Source organism: Trachurus japonicus, chromosome 10, assembly GCF_045865225.1.
Source record: "Trachurus japonicus isolate A0001 chromosome 10, Traja_1.0".
NCBI classification, from domain to species: Eukaryota; Metazoa; Chordata; class Actinopteri; order Carangiformes; family Carangidae; genus Trachurus; species Trachurus japonicus.
Window position 1 is genome coordinate 21,495,862 of NC_140916.1, and position 21,758 is coordinate 21,517,619.

At 42.0% G+C, this 21,758-nt stretch overlaps 1 protein-coding gene across 2 annotated transcripts; it reads right to left on the reverse strand.

The window, feature by feature from the left end:
- Positions 1-4,011: 4,011 nt before the first annotated feature.
- On the reverse strand, positions 4,012-21,751 carry ccnjl (cyclin J-like). Of its 2 annotated transcripts, XM_085790010.1 has the most exons (6): positions 21,523-21,751; positions 20,697-20,804; positions 16,626-16,836; positions 8,317-8,616; positions 8,059-8,218; positions 4,012-7,583 (listed from the first exon to the last, which is right to left on the reverse strand). In XM_085790010.1, exons 2-6 carry the CDS (start codon positions 20,772-20,774, stop codon positions 7,052-7,054), a joined length of 1,281 nt encoding a protein of 426 aa, XP_085646136.1. In that variant the 5' UTR covers positions 20,775-20,804; positions 21,523-21,751; the 3' UTR covers positions 4,012-7,051. The 2 variants fall into 2 exon arrangements, with proteins under 2 accessions (XP_085646136.1, XP_085646137.1); XM_085790011.1 differs by lacking the exon at positions 16,626-16,836 and having other exon boundaries at positions 6,823-7,583.
- Positions 21,752-21,758: the final 7 nt, after the last annotated feature.

Consider the following 21,758-nt stretch of genomic DNA (forward strand, 5'->3'; position numbering starts at 1 on the left):
ACATTAACATTTCTATTTGTCCTGTATTTTATCATAACATATCCCCCAAGACAGTTGTGCACCACAACATTATGCTCACAATTTACCAGATTAAACAAAGAAAAGAGAGGATTAGAATAAATGGCTCCCAGGAGTTTTTGTGCAAATAACAAGTAACATTTGAAAGCAAGATAGAACATCTTGATGTGTGAGCTTATGGACTCTTGGAGCCTGTCACTTTGATCAGAGACAGGGAGGCCCTTTTTAAGTTGTTGATGATTATCGATTAGAGGTGGTCTCATTCTTCTCATCTAATCTTCTGCAAGAAAGCAATGTTTAAACAAGGTTCATGTCCTAAGAACTTTTAACAAACATTTTTCTCTTGATTTTGTTGGTGAAGATGCAGAGTAACACAAAAACATCAATTAATTAGACAAAGGACTCACAGAATGATTTCAGTGAGGAATCATCAAAATGAAGATAAGAGGGCAAACCTGTCATTATTCATTATACTCCCTGAGAGTCAACACTGTTAATCCAAAGTGTAAATACATCAGTCTGTGTGAAATGTCTATTTGTAAAGTTCCACTTGATAAGTCACCACATGTTTTCTGCTGCCAAGACAACAACGTTGCTGCTGTTATAGTAATAAGGGCGCTTTGCCATTCAAAGGAGAAATGCTGCAGGGAGACACCAGGTGTGTCTGCGGTGTCAAGCATCCCAAACTGAGAGTGACACTGCAATAAGATCTACCCAGAATCTACCAGAGGGAATGAATTAGTTCCCAAAGCCAGTTGCATAGGCGAATGCTGGGCATGCATATCACACTCCTTCTTGTTGCTGCTTTGTCTTGTTCTTTGGAAATGCAAATAAAAGAAATTAAAGCAAACGTCTGCTGGGTATCTTTTGTCAGAGTCACCAAGCCTAAATGAATTGCTGCAGGCACAGTAGCCAGGCAGGGCTGAGCCTCAGCTCAGCCTCACCTTGGCCCGGGCAGTAGAATATATTTTAATGTGATATTTGATTAATGTGAACTGAGCCTTGGGAGGTTTTCTGGTGTCACAAACAAAATTTAAACACCTGTGCAAGCTATAACAGCCCCACAGCTGTGTAAGAAAAACTACCACAGTGTTTGTTGAGTGTGTGTCACGTAGGAGTTCACTTTGTGTTGTATTGAATTGCAACAACACCAGTATCAAGAGGCGCCTATCATATTAGTGTTCATATGTTAATTTCTTTTTTTTTTCAGTCATGAGAACTTTAAAACATATGAAAAAAAAATTCATGGTGAAAATGAAATGGCTCAAGCTAATGTTCTGCACATGAGCCTTTGAGTGACTCACGATTATGTGAATGCAACCAAAGTAAAACTAATTAGAAAAAGTGTTTCAAGTCTTTGTTGTTCAGAAGAGAACACTTAAATGATACAATATTCCTCTGTTTTTCACAGTTAAGTGAAGGTTTCCCCAAAATAGCCAAAGTGCAAAGATCACCGTGGTTTCACAGACATGCAACAAACTGGTGCCATGAACTAACTCTGTCCTCCTCTGCCTTGCCTGGACTTTTAGTTTACCCCAATTAAGAGAACAGGCTTTTGGTTTGGACATATCACTGTGGACACTGAATGAGAGCGTCACAGTCAGTTACAAAACGTTTCAGGTCACTTCCACATGAATGTTGAGAAGGTTTTCCATCGTCTCCTGGAGAACAGCCGGAGCACAAAAAAAAACTGCAGTTCTCCACTGTCACCACTAAGAGGCGTCCTCGTCCCTCCATAAAACACCTGCTCCCCTTGTTTATCTATTGTACTACTCTAAATGAATAATTCTATACTTTAAGAAAAAAGGAATACACGTGTTATTGTAATTTGTAATGTGATAAATAGTTGTGAGATACAAATCTTCAACTTTATCTTCTGGTGAAAAGTATCTGCTCATTTCAACCTCTGTTACAGATCGTCCTGGATATCTCACAGCATGCCACAATTCAACATAAAAAAGGAAATATAGTGGAAACTTGCACATCAAAGCATCTGCTTAGGTGAATCCTGTTTCATATCACAAGGTTTGTGTCATGTTGAGCTCTTTAAATGTGCAACATCAGCCAACATCCCAAGGAAGGTTGCATTCTAAATAATAATTATAAATCTGAATTTTTATGATGTGGACTGAACTTTCTCAAAGATCAAGATTATCTGTGGCCTGTTTTCACTTTTGAATCAAAAGCCTGTGATGATGAGGTGTGAAACTTTTGGACAAAATTGCATTTCTATCATTGATTGACAGTAGATGCCATTTAATTTCCAGGTTTATCCTGAAAACTGACTTAGTGCTATCATTTCTTTATAAACAGGAAGTTTATAATACATATTTTCAAATCCTTACATATTATTATAATTATAGCAATGAAGAGAGATTTATACAAAAATACATTTGTCTGAACATTTGAGTGTCCATTGGGCTGTAGTTCATGTAACTATATGAAGTATGACAGGAACATGTTCTTCATGTTCAGTGGATGTAAGAAAACAATGTGCAAGCCTGGCCTAATAAACCTGTTGTGGGCACCGGGGGTAAAAATGAGTTGCCCCTTTTAACCTAGTGCTTCAACCCTTTGGGTATTTTGTACAGTTTTACAGTTCAGGCTGTGTCCTGTTGCCAGTGTTTGCTGTACGGTCATTTGATCAAACTAGAATTACTGCCATGTACAGTATAAGCAGAAATTAAATAGTTAAGGTCTTGAAAGTATATTTTTGACTCGGGTTCCAATAAACAAAATCAAAAGGTGAAGTTAAAAAGAAGTTAAGTTTACTATACCTGTAAGTTAACTATACCTAATCAGGTATGACAGACAAAAACACACAAAAAAACCTCAATTGAAATGAAAATCAAGCAAACAGTATAAATGTCCTATAGGAAAAATGTAAGGTTTTATCTGTTTAAATACTGATTTACACTGAGCAGTCCTGATGTTGTAAGTTTAAAGCATATGTACTGAGACCCCCACCACAGACATAAATTGAGCGGCCCGCTCCTCACTGCTCCCCCCGCTCATTCAAGACTTCCCAAATTCTTCCTTGAGGACACATTTAAAGGAATCCAACAGCCTGCTTCTTCAGCTCCACATACAAAAGCTTACAGGAGGTTGAGAGAATGATCCATTATCAACCTGACAGGCCTGAGCGCTGCCCACCCCATCCTCCCCCTCTCCTCTCTCCCTGTACAGCCAGGCTGCTGGACTGTGGAGATGTTGAAGAACCGCCTTCAAAACACACAAATCATGTGAATAGTGTGCATGATAGCACTGCCAAATGCTGATTCTTCTTTAATCTGTATGCCAAGTTAATTATGTTTTGATCTGACTTATGTGGGAGAACAATTGTGCTTTGTCATTTATCTTAACTGATTGGTAATTAAAGATTTGTGAGCTGATACTCGGGCATTTGCACATGGTTTCTCTACATATTTCTGACTCTTGAAAAAAAAAATACCAGACAACTCCTCAATTTCATGACAGGAAAAAAAATTCCACTGCTTTAGAGAGAACGGAGCTAAGGCTCAGCAATTTCTAAGAGTCACTGTGCTGCGTCTAACACAAGGAAGGCAGCCTATTTGCAAGAATTATACAACAGTATAATGTCTTGTGTGTGAGAGAGAGGGCCCATCACTGAATAGATCTGTATACATCAACATACCATAAAAGAACTAAAGCTCTGATTGAGCTGTGTTTAAGACGCAGAAGAGAGGCTCAAGTTGTTTCTCCAGTGTTGAATAATAACTTTGTCTGCAGGCTAAAAAATACCACTGATGGCTGTAATATACCGGCGGTGGTGATCAGAGTGGGAATAAAAGAACACAATAATGTGGTCATGACCAGAGGATTGTGGGTAAATATCTGCCGGGTTGATCTCTGGAGCTGCTGCATAATCTTCCCTCTGAACCAACTGGAGTCGTGCAGTGGGAACTGTCGTTTGCCTCACGGCTGCAAGCACCTCGGTCATGCTCCCTTAGAAGAAACACGCTCTGCAGAAACTCAGTTCACTTGTGTGTTTATTTTCCCATGGCACATTATGATAAAAGAATTATTTTTATCACTCAGTGTCACATAAACAAGACTACAGGTTGGTACAAAATAATATAAAAATATTAATTGAGAGTTTGTGGTGTCATTTCATTACTATCAGATTAGACAAAAATGTTGTTTGGTGTGAGTGACATCAGCACCTTTCACAGGACGGAAAAATGCACGGTAAAACTCTAGCTAAAAAGACAAAAGCATTCAGTAATATCTATCACTCAAAGGAAGTGGCTGCAATATGCAACATATTCATTGTGTTCAGAGCCCACTGCCCTCTAGAGGAAACCAAGCTACAGCAAGTCAAAACACAAAAATATCAAAAATAAGTTACAAAAAGGTGAACCAGTGGTGTACACGAGACAGTGATGGCTGTGGTCAGTTTAAACAGAATAAAACAACAACATATTGCACCTTTGACACCTCTGTGAGAAGTTGCTCATGAATAATGAATAAGGAAAAGAGCAAGATGAACTCTAACCACCAACCACCACTCATCAAGAGAATCACAAAAAAAGCTTTAACTAAAAATACAATGAAAACAAAAAAAGGGAATGTAAAAAACAATATATAACAAAACTGTACATAAAAGTTAGCAAAACAAAGGCATAGTATCTTAGCTTGTGTCACTGAAAAAGACATTTGCACATCCTTTTCAGTGGTGGGAAAACAAACAGATGTTTAGCTGTAAAGAAAAAAGTGATGATTCGTGATCATATCAGTCTGGCATCGGTCATCAGAGCGTTGCAGTGTTCAGAAGGCCTCGTGTATTATCTGAGCCATGCACATGCCCGACTGTGAATTCAAAGCTCGAGCACTGCAGCTGCTGAGGACGAGGCAGTGGCAAAGCAAGACGTGGTGTTTTTCCACAGTTTGAAATGTAAAGTGAGAACATTTTACGAGAAGCTGTTTGTGTGAGAAAATGCAGCTTTTATATCCAAGTTACTCATAATTTAAAGAAAGCTCAAAATTTCCCACAGCACAGAGCAGCACGGTGCTGGTTGCAATTCAGTCTGGAGCTGGAACAATCAATGGATGAGCTGCAGAAAATGTATACATTTATTTTTACAATAATAATTTCAGTCATTCTGTAGTTCCAGAGTCTCAAATGCGAAACGCTGTTTTGTTTACTTCCTCAAATATGGGAGTTTAATCTTTGAGTTCTTTACTGGTTTGGTAAAGCTGAATCGTATTGGTGTGTTTCACCACTGCAAGAAATGTGATAGACAACATAAGATAATTATCAACAGATTCATCATCAATGAAGATAATTGCTAGTTACAGCCCCTAATTCACACAAAAATGAAAATAAAAACATCCCAGAAGTTGGGGTCCATGGTCAGTTAAGGTATCACCATGGTAACCAGTGGGCAACTGGCACTGGAAGTCTGGATGTGTTTATACTTAAACAGGAAGTGGGAGATTGGGGATTGCAGTTTTAGGAATCTTGGAAGCAATTACGGCCGACTGGCTACAGATGTTTGTGTGTGAAACCAGTGACCACGAGGTTGTTCCACTGCGATGCTAACAGACTGTTATGTGCATTCAGTTACTGAGTTGTAAGCATGGTCCAGTGATGACGGAGGGGGCCATTTCAGACCCCACAGATGCTGCAATAGCATCCACTTTAAAGCATAATAGCACATAATAATGAGAAGGCTTAAAGTTTAGTGTCAGCCTTAAAACCTGAGCCTGAATATACAGTTCCTATAAACAGGTACAAAGAAAACTAATTTCTACATTGATATAAAAAACTACACTAGATTAAAAAAAGGAGTATTAAAAAAACAAGAACAAGAAAAAAATGAGTCATAAATAAAAGCTATGGCATGTTTCAATGGCATCATATTCAAGTAATCTTGTTCAAGTCCCTGATACTTAGTGGTTCATGTAAACATTGGAGTCATTAACACAGACACAGAACCAACAGTTCATTAGAAGGCAGCAGCAATTCATATGTACAATACACAACCAACATCCACGTCTCCTTCACCACACTGGTCCAGTCACATCAGTTTGTGTTCAATTCTTTGAGTAGTGGATGCTGGAGAAATTAAAACTTTAGTATGACAAAGCCTGCAGCTTCAAAAGGGCCACATCTTCACCCAGGTGTTGGATGGCTCCGCCACAAGGCTCGACTTTGGAGGTGGGAGAGAAGAGACGACAAAGGACAAGAGAGAAGAATAACTAAAAAAAAACAAAAAGACACCAAACACTGCAGGCGTGTTTGAGCTGTGGACTTCACCTGCTGTGCACGAAACAATGAATTCCTGTCCCCTCTGAGGTCTAATGTGGTGAGAAATTCCCAGAGGGGCCCTCCAGCTCCAACAGAGCTTACAGGCTTTCAGATCAATGTTCCCTAACATGAAGGACACACAACCAAAAATGTTATCAACATACATAGCCTTTTTGGGTCTAGCCAAGTCCAGACCACGCCTGTTTCTATCATCTCTCAAATGGCGGTTCAGGAAACAATACGAACCAATTTGTTCAATTTTTGGGATTAGAAATTAAAAGGAGAAAAAAAGTCAAGCAGCAAGATTTCCTTATCACACTTTCGTTGTGTTCTGTGCACTTCTAAAAATGGCTCAGCTATCACACAACTGAGAACAGGCACTGAATGAGGTGGGTGTTGGATCACACTGCTGCTTTCATCTCATTCACAGTGATGACAGTCTCATAATAACACAGATTCATAAAAAAAACATTTCAAAATATGGCAATAACAATTTTGTAATGCCTCAGTAATTCATATGAGTCAGTGGAGCATTTGTCACGTCAGTGTGATGACTTCCACCGGGTCTGTCTTGCCTTTGGACCTCTGCTTGCGTTTGAGGCGTCTCTGTGAGAGGGTCGGGGTTGGACATGATGGAGGTGTTGTGGTGGCGACGGAGAGAGAGAGGAGGTCTGTAAATGGGTATTTCAGGGTGGGGAGCTGGGGCGGGAGCATAGTAGTGCGCTCCCGGGGGGGTTTGTGATCCCTCTCCGTCTCCTGGCGTCACCTGTCAAAGCAGCCAGCTGTGAAGGTGTGATGAGCCCCCAGGTAGCCCCCGCTGTAGGCCATGCTCAGACAGTGTCGCGGCTCTCCAGCGAGGGCCATCTGCACAGAAATCGGGCCCTGGAGCGGAAGCGCCCGTGCCGCCGGCTGAAGGCCAGATGTAAGGCTCGGGTAGGAGGAAAACCCACCGGCAGGAGTCAAGGAGGGAGCGCCAGTCAGAAGACCCATCCTGTGGCTCTGAAAGAAGTCCTGAGACATGTTCATCACAGGCCCCAGGGCCTGGGAGTCAGCCAGCGCTTGTAGCTGGGAAAGAGACGGGGAATGCTGGGAAAGGTGTGGGAAGCCATCCGGCTGAAAGAGCAGCTGTGGTGTAGAGGAGGTGGAGGAAGAGGAAGAGGAGGAGGAGGCCGGTCTCTGGAGGGCTGACACTGGAGACAGGTGAGAGGTCTGAGGCTGAGACTGGAGGGAGGACGGTCGGTGAGGAGGGGTGGATTTGGTTTTGTTGGCCTCCTTAACGTCGTTGTCATGAGCACTGTGGAAAGTCAAAGCACACAAATAACGTTACTGTGACATGAAGAAGATGAAAGGATATGATTATATTGTGAAGAAAAGCAAAGTGTGCGAGTACTTGAGAGCGAAGAGCTATGCAGAGAAAGGCTGTTCAAATGAATCCGTTAATCAGAGCACAGATCAGTCTGAAGCAACCCCACACAATTAGTCTGAACATGTGCAAACAATTACATTTACACAGATGCAGACAAACAAACACACACTGCCACCCACTGACCAAGAAATATAAAACTTAATTACAACTGTTAAATTACACAACATTATAAGACTCTACTGGTTAAAGCAACAGGCATCTTATTATTCACAACCATAGCAACTAAAGTACAGAGAGACAGGGGCCTTAACGTTGTGTATCTTCAGTACACATTGAGAGGTTTGTCTGCTTGTCTTGCTCTCAGTTTTTCTACATGTGTGTGTGCGCCTTGTGTGTCTCTTACAGCAGCATAAGTTCAATGCACTGGGTGAGGTGATCCCAGGTGTAGCCGGTCAGCAGATGCAAAGCCGTTGTCCAGCTTGGGGAAATCTGCAGGCAGATGCGAGATGCTGCCACACACGCGGCAGCAACCTGAGATGGTCGGAAACTCAGGAAGGCGTGATCTAGAAAAAACACAAAGAAATGAGCTTCATAAATTCTTTGATCGAACACACACACACCACACGCTAATTAATGCATTCCCGTTCGCCACTAATCCTACCTTGGAGCGAGACCTCCAGGAAGTAGTGAGTATATTTGTCCATGAAAGCCTTGGTCTTGGAGAGGGAGGACAGGGGCCAGCCGTTGTAGAGGTCACCTTCCTGCACCGAGGCATGGAGGTAGTAGTCGATGAAGTGGGCGGGCGTGGGCATGCACAGATTCCAGCCAAAGGTCTCCAGCAGCAGGAGCTCCATTTTGATCAGATCCCTCTTGTTGAGAACCAGGTTCAGGCTGCACATGAAACCCAGAGAGTTCAGCTGCTCCAGTTTGGGAACCCGGTCCTCTTTCTCCTCAAATTTACCTGGACAGAAACAAACACAGCAGATTTAAGCGTTTTGGTTCAGTTCATTCTGCAGCTCCATAGTTGACAGTTTATGAGATTATAAATCCTACATGCATGCCTCCTCTGTACTGGACATGGCGTGCAAGATGTTGAAAGATAAAGTGACATCACTGCTGCTGACATACTGTTTGGATCCTGGGTTGGAGCCCTCAGGAGTATGTAAACTGTATTTGTTTTCCTCTTTTGGATCAAGGAATTGAAAATAACAAGCCGTTTCTCTGACTAACTGATTCGTGGACCAACAAAAAATTAATCAGCATAAGTGGTGATGATAATCTGTTGTTTAATGTGGCATCTTTCACTTTCTACAGAAATTTTTAAGACTAAATAATCAAAAGCAGCTAGTAGTATCCCAAAAGTACACCCTAGAAATCTCAGCATCAGACAAATTAATGACAATATCTGCATTTAACGTCAAAATACCACGTTTAAAAGTAACAAAAAGGACAAAAAAAACATGACAGAGTTCAAAATCTCTGCAGAAAATCTAAACCCAAAGATAAACCTAGTAATCTTGCTATAGGTTGATACTGATGGATCTTTGCAAAACAATGTCCTTCTAATCACAATGCTTTTTTTCTACAATAAATATGATAATGTGTAGCCACATACAGCAGGTTTATGGTCGGCTCTCCCGAGGCTCCGTCCAGCCTCTACAGAAACTAACAAGTGCCTGCTGAGCACTGGCAGTTAAGTTGACTATTGAACATCTGGCCATAAAGCTAAGCCATTACACTAACAAGCCTAGTGAAGCATTACCATGGGCTTACAGTGTGGGGCACTTACTGTGGATTATACAAGCCCAACACTTTCTATGAAATAAAAACAGTCAGTTCGATCACTCGCTGATATTTCTGACTCTCTCTCCCTTGCTCCAGATCTTTGCAGACCTTACAGCAGTGCCATTATGGTGAGCCCACTCCCCATCCCAAGACATGCTCTTTTCCATGGCAACAGCCCTGAGGCCTCAGGGGTCCATGTGGCCAATGAAGAGGGGTGATTCTGCTTTTAATCCACGGGTCCTACCGGCCCCTGCTCAAACTTTAAGAATGAGGGCGAGGAGGTGGGTGTCAGGTTACACTGATACAGGCTTTGCTCTCCAGCATGTGCCTTAACTACACACAGCTTTAAGCTGGAATATGTAGGGCACAGTACAAACCTGCTACAGAACTAGTTCACTCTCAAAGCTACAGTTCCACAGAAAATGATTTTTTGAGGGTAATGTCAACCTTTAGAGAAAGCATTAACAATAAATGAACTGATGGTATTTTTTCTTTGATAAAACATCTACTCAGTTTAACAAGGTCAAATGTCTCTGAGCCTCCACCAGCAGTATGTGCATATTGATAAATACTTTTGTTATTTTTTTATATGAGAAATTGTGTTTATCAACAAACAACCGTAGAGGTTGGTGTATAAACAGATTATGTACTATAATAAAGTAAAAGGGCACTTAGTAGTAAAGCCCATTCTGTTATTCATCAGGCAACAGATTCACAGATACAGATTTCCTGCAAAAGCTAATCTTGACCTATATACTGGCCAAGCTGATTTAACTAGCTGTTGATCTGGGCTTTGTCCAACTCTTCCTAGAACTACTCTTGATCCACCACTGCTATGGGAAGTGTGGTTAGTCCACTCACATACTGGAGTGAAATGAGCTCTAAGAGATACCAAAAGTATAAAAATAATAATGACAGGGAAAATAAAACCTTACATAAACAAACCAACTTATAAACATGAAAATAAGCAGCTATACACTGCTGCTTGCTGACAAAGTGCCACTCAGTGCCTGTGGTAGAAATCACTTGGTATTATACCCACAGGCTAGGATTAAAAAGTTATGTATCGCCTTTGTGAACATATAAATCCAGCTGGGAATAACATCAAGCCTCTGTTGGGGTAAAATCTTAGCCTTTTAATCTAAAACCATGGCAACCAAACATTAGAAATAGGGGCTTTATCGACTTTTCCGAGCTACAGTTAGAAGAGGCTCCTTCAACCGATGATTGTGTGACATTGTGCAGCTATTGTGGGCGTCTTTGATGGACCCCTTTACCTCTTCAAGCTCACGTCTCAGTGAGGGGGCATCTTCCTGCCAAGTGTGAGTTTTACCACTAATGTTGCGACCTGCCATTAAGCATTGCAGGAGAGAGGAAGAGAGAGGGGATGGTTGAGAGAGCACGAGGGGGAGGGCAGTGGGGGATCTGCAGCCCAACAGGCCAGAGGGGTAATTAGCAGAGAGGCAGTAATGGCGTCTCTCCAGCAGAACAGGAAGCACAGTGAAAACGGGGCTGTTTACACCCACAAGGGCTCGTTCCACGGCCCAGTCCACACTTGCCCCATTCTCTCGCCCTCATATCCTCTGGATCAGGACTCTGTCTGCTGCTAGACTGCTATGTCCACACAGACGCTGCCATAAAACGCCATCAATGTCCCCCAATCTCCACACAACCCCGGCCTCTTTGATCTTAAGAGAGACACAGTAGAAGTCAATCTCCCCATTGTGCTCTGTGATTACTCTTTTGGTTTTTATACAGTGGATGAGTGAGCACGTGAAAGGCATGGGACGCCCAACAGCTTTGAAACTGAAAAACAAAAGCAGCTTCAGAGGAAGCTAAAGACGTATGAAGTATGAGTCTGAGCCACAAACCGGTTGTTCTTGGTGAAAAGAGAGCAGACTCCTGTGCACATCACAGCCAGTATGACAATACACTGGGCTCATTCTTTTCAATGAGTTGGCACAGTAGGAGAGGAGCCACAGAGGGCTCCAGCAGAAAAAGAAACAGAAACACTGGTTGTGGTGGGGCCAAAGACGTTTATCCTGTTTCTACTTTTTCAGCTGCACGATCAGTATAAACTGTGAGAATGATTTAAAATACAGAAACAAAGCAATATTCACATGATGCATTTATCTACTAATTATTTTCCTATTTAATCAATTTATAATTTGGTGAAAAATATCCATTACATCCTCCCAGAGCCTAAGGAGACAAAGGGTTGTTTTGTCTACGAACAGTACAAAACCAGAACATATTCGTTTAATTATAATGGGGATCTTAATGGATCTAATTACTTTTAATTTAATTTATTGCCAGAATTTCTCCCAATTAATTTTTCTCAGTCCACCAATTGTTTAATCTCTTGTGCCAATTTAAGTTTTGCACACAAAGTAATATTCAATACTAGGATCAGAGTTACACAGTGGCGCTTTAACAGACTATACCTGATACCCCGTAGCAACATGAAAACACCATCCCATCTCCTTTTTGCTCTTTTGCGGTTGTCAGTCTGAACATGGCCTGAGAGAGACGGTGCATTCCTCCCCTGTGAGTTCAGCCTACCTGGAATGCAGGCAGCTCAATGATCCTATCTGAAGTCAGCGAGCAGGGAGGCAATACAGTGATGAAAGAGGGAAAAAACACTGCCTTCCTCTTTATCTACACCAATTACCTCTCCATACACTGCAACTGCAGGACACCTACTCTGTCTCATAGCACCCACAGGTGATGGTGATGGTGAAAAAAGGCCGGGTAAACAGTGAGAGGTTACAGGTCAGGGGTTAGCGAGAGGTAAGGCTGGGATGCAGCTTCCTCCCAGGTGTGCTGTTTGGGGATAAGGTGGGGGTGGGGAGGGGTTTACAGCAATAGGGGCTGTTAGGAAACCTGAGAGCTGAAGAGAGAAAGCCCTTTGTCTCTGTTGCTCCCTATTTTACAAACACAGTCATTCTACTGAATTTCAACTAGTACCCCAAAGAAATGAAAACCTGCTTTGTGTTTTCAGACAGCTTTCAGTATTTTACAAAAAAGTTAATCTGCCCAAAATATCCATTAAAAGTCAACAGTCACACAGACGTCAGATCTGTAGGGGAAAGAGTTGATCAGATGATTCTAAGACATTTTAAGAAAAAAACAGTTTTCCAAACAGTGTTAACATTATTAAATATACAAAATAATGATATAATAATAATAATATGTATATAAATAAATAAGGATTTAAGCAGGATTTAACTCTATCTTCATTTTCTTCCTCATTCCCTCCTGTCTTTTCTTACGGACTTGACTGCCATGGAGGAATTTCCTCTGCTCTTTAAACTCCTTTTATTTGCTGGTTCATCTTTCATTGGGGGTGTGAAATTGGTCGCAGCGCCATCACAGAATCTGCGTGTTGCCACCTCTGGCCCTCACGGCTCACACATTGTAGGCCTGGGCCGACCTTTGACCTCTGATACTAATGCCTGGGTGACCAGGGAGGCTCCCAGAAACAGCCCTCTCTTCTGTGATTATGTATATGTGGGTGGGTGTGTGTGTGTGTGTGTGTGTGTGTGAACTAAGAGTATAAAGCGTGTGGGTGATGATGGCTGACACAGGGGGTGTGTGGACAAACAGAGCCTCAGGCATTACACAACAAAAATGTAAAATAATGACTACATTTGAAAACATGTACTAAAGTTTGTGCATCATGGTTACACAGCAGCACAAACATAAACAATGTATCTCTACAATAATAATAAACATGACTGACATTTTCACACCCATCGATACATCTTTACATAATTTCATTAATTATGAGGGCCCCACATGACAACAGCTCCATCAGAATTATTGTCAAACCTCTGAGAGGGGGATAAAGGAGGAAGTGGGTTCCCTATTAATCTACATTTCAGGGCGCCCTGCTGAGTGTTTCAGTTCTAATATGTCCCATTTTGCAGGCCACCTCTTCTCCCTCCCCTTCCACCCTGTTTAACATCAGCGGCCGACCTGCCTTTGAAGTACTGCTCCACTCATTTCCCAACCCCCCAGGGATGTGGTGCTGCTTTTACTGGCTGCCCCGTCCCAGGACCGGCTCGCCCTGCCTGTCCCTGACAAGGTGAGAGAACGAAGAGGAAACAGAGCCGGCAGCTGGAGGTAAAAGGACACCACCAGAACCCAGTCGGTTAAGTGGCTGTGCAGCAGTAAAGCAATGCCCTTTCAACGAGGAAATGGATAAGACCTGAATGTGGATCTTAATTAGGGTGATCAGGAGGAGAGAAAAAAAAATCCATAGGTTTATCACAAGGTTGCCACAGCAACCATCTCCTCATTTAGAAATGTTAGCTTACAGCAAGTCTCTACCACGAACACACAAACACACAACCTCCACCCCTCTGTATGTGCTCCCCTCCCCCTCTCTGGGAAGCGTCTGGCTGGCTGTCCTGCCTGCATTGACGGGCTTTTGTTTGAGGCCTGACTCGGAGAGCATATGGCAGGTGCCCCTCAGCACACAGTTCCTCCCCACCCCCGGGCTCCGAGGCCTGTGTAAGTCTGCCGTGTTGTGACTGAGCTTCTCGTGCGATTCACAGGATGCTCTTTTTGTGTTTCAGAGTCCTTCTGTGAATTAGGTTCAATTAATAAAAAAAGTAAAATACAGAATCAACAAGAAGTCACTGCGGTGGCATCACAAAGAGTATAGGCTATTACAAGAACACCTAATGGTCATCATCAAGAGCCAGTTAACAAACTGCAGATACACATACAGCACATACAGAGCAACAACACAATCAATAGGATTATTATGTTTGCTTGCAGCAGTGACACATCCACATGTCTTTTACTGTAACACATAGCTTCAAGTGTGGAGATGTCTGCAGGTTGATTTTCAAATGGAAATATGCAGCCAAGAGCCTTCACTGAAGTTGACATTAAGTTTTCCAAGATTTTGGTTTCTTTGAGTAATTGGCTTCTGGAATGAAGTGAGGTCTCTAAATAAGTGCCCAACAGTTAATAGCACTAAGTCCCTGTGGGCTTAAAACACTCGTCCCAATCTCACTCCTGCAAATGAAAAAAGAGCTCATCCATGAACAAACACATGCACACACAAGCATCCACAAACACACACATACACAATGGAGTAACAAGATTAAGCAGTGTCTGCTGAGAAGCACAAAAGAGGCAGCGATTAATTAACCGAGTGCGGAAGCCAGGGATATTTGAAGAAAGACAATGTATGTGCCTGTCAAAGGCAGGCAGAGGGACCTGGGGAGGCCGTTCAATAACTAGGCCAGATTCCAAAGCACCTCAGGACAGATAAAAAAAAAACCAAAGACAACTTTGAATCAAACACCCTTTCAAGCCTTCATCAATCATGGCGGAGACTCCCCAGAGTCCTGGAGGAGTCAGAGGCAGCAAAGCAAAGAGGAGAGAGCCTGACTAACTGAGCTCCACAATTCAAAAGATTCAATAAAAAACCTCATTAATCTATTACAAAGCAGAGGAAGAACCTATGTCCAGGTTGGACAGAAAATATTTATATCACACAGTGAGCAAACTCTCAGAACTATTCTTGGATTCTCATGAGGTGGCTTTTAAATAAAACCTCTTTCAAGTCTCATATTCAAAATTATCTCACCACAGAGACTACACTGATTGCAAAGATGGCCTGTATGCAGCTACACATACGCACACACATGCGCCGAGTCCTCCCAAGTGAGCGGGCCCTGTTCCAGGCTCCCACTTTGACGCTATCATTAGTCTAATTACCCATGATGCCGAGGACTGCATTAATGTACAGAAAACCTCTGTCTGTTAATCATGAGACAGACACAGAGACACTAATAACTACCACACAACCTGCGCCATGCATCAGCAGGAGAAGGATTAACACACCCGATTTACACAAGACACACACAGAAACATCTTTATATTTCACATTTGGTTACTGGTTTCCAGACTAAAATAATCACTCACTTCTGCAGAAACACTGACAGTTTGAGAAAAACAGCAGCTACAAGCAAAAAGATATCGACCAGAGGAGTGGAGATATTCAGGACTTAAAAATAAAGCACTTTTAGATCAAACTCATGTATTATATGTTTCTAAATTCATGACAAAATCTAAACAAACAATTCCTTAATCCCTCTCAATCCTGACAAAATTAAATTATCTGTTCTGTCTCTGGCACTCAGCCCCAAGATCATTCAATTGTGAAAATGTAAATCTTAAAAAAATAAAAATAAAAATCACAAATGTACAGTTTAATGTTTAAAAAAATACCCTGTAATTTCCAGAAAAAGCTGAAACTGTAGGTTTTATCAAATGTTACTACAACTACTGTAGTGACCATGTTGGGTGTAATAAAGGAGCCTGTCACTCAGGGCAGTGGTGTGGCACATTGATGTCTTTTTAAACAGCGTAGGTCTAAAAACAGCTCTGATCTGTGATCACAGAGCAAAGTGCCATTAAAGAATTAACCCGAGGACAAAATGGATTTGTACAGAGGTTGTGGAAGGGCTCGGCAAACAAACTAAGTTTTCAATGACAGGGGGGAAAGAAACGCATCTCGAATAGAGAACATTTTGGCCTTGGTAGGAAACTAGTTGGTATCGAATGGACGGCATAGGACAAGAGTAACAGAGCAGTTCCAGACATGTTATTACAGCTAGGATCAAAGACACAGATAAAGTTCTGCAGACACAAGCATAATCCCCAACAGTTTCTCCTAAAACAATGACACAGTCATCCTCCCACAATAGTAACCTTGTGTTTTTATACCAACATTGCAGATAACGGTAAACTGTCATTACAGGCCATCAGATCAGGCTGAAAAGTGCAGCTATAGGAGACACATTACGGTCTCTGAAGCAGCTCGAAGTAGCCTTGTTACAGGCCTTGTGCCATATGTGTGTGAACCAGTCACAGCATCCTTTAGCTCAGAATATTTACATTACAGCTATTGGGCGCTTACAGTTTAAGTCTAAGTGAATACACAAAAACTAACTGTGGTCAATTTACCACAACATCATGTTCAAGTTTAGATATAGAGAGCTCAAGAACACAAAGCATCAACGTGAACACATGTTGAAGTCCAATGGGAAAAATGAGAAATGAGCCTTAAAATAAAGGTCTTGTTCATATAGAAACTACAAAAACATAATATAAACATATTGATGGATTTAGGGGAAAAGGCTGCAAGGCTGTTCATTGACTTACTAGCTAGGAGCAGGCAAGACAGGGCAATCACATAGAGCTGCTTCACAGCCACATCATAGTGGTCCATGAACAAGTCCAGCAGGTAGACGGCCAGGTGACGCGCCGTGGGACATAGCTGGTATCGATTACTGAGGATGGCCAACAGGTCCGCAAAGTACCGCCGCATGCCAATCTGTGGAGAGTGGGCCCGATAGACCGGTAACTTCAGCTCCTAGAGGGGGAGAAGAGGAGAGGGATGAGGGGATGTAAGTCATGGGAGTGGGGAGGGGGTGAGAAGAGCTGGGTGGGCAGGAAGCAGCGGTGAAGAAACACAGGGGCTGTAAAGAATATGCATAATAATAGTGAGCCATGCATGTCTCCTGCTGGCTGGGTTTAACTGCTGAGAGAAGAGCTGCCGTGGGTCTGAAATACTCACACCGAGAATAAAAGTCAATTTAAACACAGAAAAATCTTGATTATGCTTCAGCCTCATTTCAATTTCATTTAATTCACCATCGCTGCAGAGAACAGGAGCTAATTTGGGTCATCGCAGGGGTCTCTGAGCAATGGGCTGGGCTGAGGGCGGTGGTGGTGGTGGTGTGTGTAGTTTGAGGGGGGGGGGGGGGCATGGAGGTTGAGTAGTAGATAGGATTAGGTTTCACCCCTACCACATCTCCTATTCATGTTCAATTAGCTGCATGTGTTTCAAAGTGGAAGGAAAGACACTCGGGGGCATTAGCATTGAATCAGCCCCGGGTATCTTCTCAATCAGCCTCCTCAGAAAACAGGAGAGCACAAGGCTCCAGTTTCAAAATCTGCCTCAGTTAGAAACAACAACAAAAAAAAAATTGGTAAAATACAAAGTTACTTTCTCAGGATTTAAGCTGCTTACACCAAAAAATGTTTTGTTTTTTTTAATGTTTTTTGCCTTCTGTGAATCTGAGGAAAAACATGAGCTTTTCATTTGGCTTTAATAAGAGATTGAGGATTGTTGGATTAATCTCCTTAAGATCAAACAGTGAGGGGTCTTTGCATTAGAGGAGAAATACACAAAATACCCACATCATGCTAAGGCTGTTGTTGTTTAGGAACATGCCTGCCTTTAGGCTCAGGCCTCTAAAACTATTGGTCCAAAGCTCAGTGTTCATGGAAATACAAGCTACTGTTAATACGCTGAACAACACAAAATTCAATGTGAGGGCAAAACAACAAACACTGCTGGGTTTACACAAACTGTCGACTATTTATTTCGAGCACAACTAAAGACAGCAATGATGCTCAGACTGACGTTTGAATTGAAACCAAAAATAAACAGTACCCCCCCCCCCCCCACACACACACACACACATAGCAGCTCCACCCCCGCCACCACAACCAGCCACACCACCCAGGCCTCCCCAAACTCTCCTCTCCTCCTCCCACTGCTTCAGATTCTGCCTCTGGTCCATCTGTCTGTCTGGGGGTACAAGGGCAGCAGGAGGAGGGGTCTGCTTGAGTCTGGAGGGGCTCCAGGGGGTGGGTGGGTGGGTGGAGAGGTGCCTTTGTGGGGGACCCGCACCATAATTAAGGATTCCACAGCTGCCTCCGCCTGATTTGCATGTCTGATAATTTGCCACATGCTACACACCACCACTATCTCCCACATCAGGGCATTATCACGGCAGCAAACGTCATTAGGGCTCGATGGGGCTGTGGGGGAGCGGGCGCCATGCAGGAAAACTACTGCACACAGAGTGGAGGCTGCTCTGCAAACAGCTCCAACACTGATTTCACCTTAAATCCTAATGCCCTTTCAGCTCATCCATTCCTGAAAACCCACATCTCGTCTCGCTCATCACGAGGCTCTGAACAGCATATGTTTGAGCCATTTCAGTAAAACATCATGAAAATGAGAAAATATTAGGGCTATTTGATGATTCTCTTTTTTTAATCACTGGTTAGTCCATGAAATGTTAAGTCCAAAAAGACATTAAAATCAAACAATCCGAATTTATTATTTTTCTGTTACTGTCTGACAAACAGATGTATTTTATTCAATGTATAACAATGAAAAGAGAAGCAGAAAATTTCCACATTTGTGGACACAGAAAAAGCAATTGTTTGGTATTTTTTTCACAATTGATTTGATTGTTAATTTAATTGCAGAGTGTTAATTCATATCAAGCAGAGAACCATAGCTGTGCTTGAAAGCGTTTTCTCTGTCGAGGTTCATGACATCTTGTTCTTTTTTTATGTTTCAGTACTTTACTCTTTTAAAATCATATTTATATATTTATATTTTATTGTGTTTCTTTTATATCTTCTGTAAAGCACTTTGAGCCGTCTTATACTTAAGGACAGAACATAAATAAATGTGCCTTTGTTGCAGTTATCGTCCCAATTTTCAGCCACTCAACAAAATCTGTGACCTTGACTTTCTTCCATAAGTCCATAAATACAAATATTTTAGTCCTTGGGGTAAAGGTCAGACACTGTTGTCACCACATAGATGTTATAAAGTAAGAGAATCATGTTGATGTTCCTCTAAGGTATGACAAAAATGTCTTCCTGGAAAAAAGCCCAAGACTCTTTTAGTATCTTTTCACATCATGTCTTACACTATCAAAAGATATCCATCAGGAAACTGGGAAGAACTCACAAAGGCTTGGCAGAGTGGCTGTAATTTAAGACACAGGGAGTTTTATTATAGTCACTTGTGAGACAAATATACAGCATGCTGTTTGCTTCAGGTGCCTAAATAAAGTGACGCTATTTCTATTCAAATTAGTCTCAGGCAATTCTCAGTTCACCATATGCAGCTTTGTTTACAATGAGGACATGACATTATACAACGTTTGCTGTGGTGAGCCTGTTGCTTAGGATTTAACCAAAAAACGCTGATATAAGGAGATCAAAGCCCAACATTAGACTGACAGTGTCTCTCTCTTTCATTATAGTACACAAGAAAAGAGTGGGCGTGTTGTTTAGTTTCCAGCTCTGCGCGCAGATTTCCAGTCTAATTGACAGCTCACTCTGAGTCAGACACTGTCCAGCACGAACAAAATGAATCAAACTGTGTGTAAATGAATGACTCATTGTGCGGCTCACAAACATCTGATTCACTACAGTCCTCCCTCTCACAAATATAGATATAACCTCTCGCATGTTCCGGCACCTGATGTCTCAGACTTGATCTGTATTCATCTCCCTCACTGTGAAGCTGGCAGAAGAACGTCAGCTCCAAGATGCCACTCAAGTGACAGATGTCTCCATTAAAGTGACACGTGGGATGAAATATGATCACGCTTCGAGGTTAATTAAGACATTCTCAATTAATGAGCCTGAACTCCTCCATGTAATCTAATTTAGATCATGTTTAAATAGACAACAGGACTGTGTAATTATATTTTCCTCCCAACTTTCAATACATTGTGCAGTATATATATTTGGAATAGTTAGCACAGTCCTGTTGGTTTAGACCATTTAGTCTGTCTTATTTATTCTTTCTAGGTTGATAATGAAAAGGGACAATGCCATTCACAATTTTTTCTTAATTTTTTATTGCTCTATTCATTGTAAAGCTGCAGTTAATGAGTATTTTCAGTAGGCCTATCAATACATTATGATACAATTATTCTCTCAATCAATCAATCAATAAAATTACCATCACTGTTTGAGTGATGGTCTGAAATGTCTTGTTTTGCCTAACCAATAATTCAAACAAAAAAATGTATAATTTACTTCAAAAAGAGAGCAAGGAAACCAAAGAATACTCACATTTGAGAGGATGGAAACAACACATTTCTACAATTTTTATTTTAATATGCACTTAAATGATTAACCAGTAACTCAAATTGTTGCCAATAGAGCCGCAATGCAGCTCTAATTGATTAATCAACTAGTCATTTGGCAAATCTGTCTATTATTGTGTTACACTGGTATAAGATGTAGTGCCACACACTGTGACTTTCATGGTGTTAGTAGCCTAGATAGTAAAGCTGTACAGTAATTGTTGATTATTCATGTAAATCTTCAACATACACATTAAAAACATGTTCAGCAGCAGTACTTTACCCATCATAATAAAGCCGTGATTAATGATGACAGCCTCACCTTGATGCGGAGGGACTGATGGATGTCGGCAGCTAGCTGTCCTTTCCACCATTGCAACTCCCTCTCCATCTTTCCCATCCAGAGGGGACTTCAAGAATCAAGTTGTAGCTACCTGCCGAGACACGTGCCCAAAACGAGACAAAGTTCAAACTCTTCATTATGGTGGCATGGTGGATTCAGAGAGATAGCATAAATAGAAAATGTATAGTTTTCAAACAGGTTGTTTGCTGGACGAGTTAACATTATCAAGTTGAACTAAATTTTATCTTAATTTTCTAATTAAAACTCATTTTAAAATTGCTTAAAACTTGAGGCTTATATTAACATAGTCGAGTAGAGCAGTGCTGTTGTTAAAAAGAAACCTTTTCAGAGAAATCTGGTGGTTTTGATAAAAGTTTGTGAACATCTTGCTAATCACACAGCACAGGTCTCTCTGCCTGCATAGGCCATTTTCTCTGCTCGGGAAATTTAAATGGCTCAGTTAAATGCCCGCTCGACCACGCTATAGGTCAAATGAATGCAGGAAGCCTTTCTCTAGTGCCGCTTTAGCTCTAGATGTTCACCGAAAAGATAAAAACTAACAATTTCCACACTTTGGTTATCACCTTAAACGCGTCCGCACCACGAGACAGCGGCCAAACAGTGGGGCTTTGGTACAAGTTAACTGTCCGCCGAGCTGCCTCGTTTAGAAACAATAACGGCAGCACACCGGGATAAAGACACACATCTCCACACGGACACAACCCGCTCCTCCGACAGGGCAGTACCTACCCGGCTAAACTTTTTTTTTTTTTTTATCTCGGTGGTTATTACATGTGCCACTCACCGCTCCGACGGGAATGCCCCCCAGACCCCTTTGTCTCAGTCCGACATCCTGAATGAGAGGACAACTCTTCGGCTCAACTTTCACAAACGCCTCTTATTCTCGTCCAAAACGCAGAGTTCAGACCCGCAGACAAGTTCGACCGACAGCTGCCACCGCCAAATCCCGGCACCGAGCGTCTGGTCGAGCCGTTCCCCCCCAAACTGTTGACACTTTTTCCGAGAGACTTGGCTCAGCCG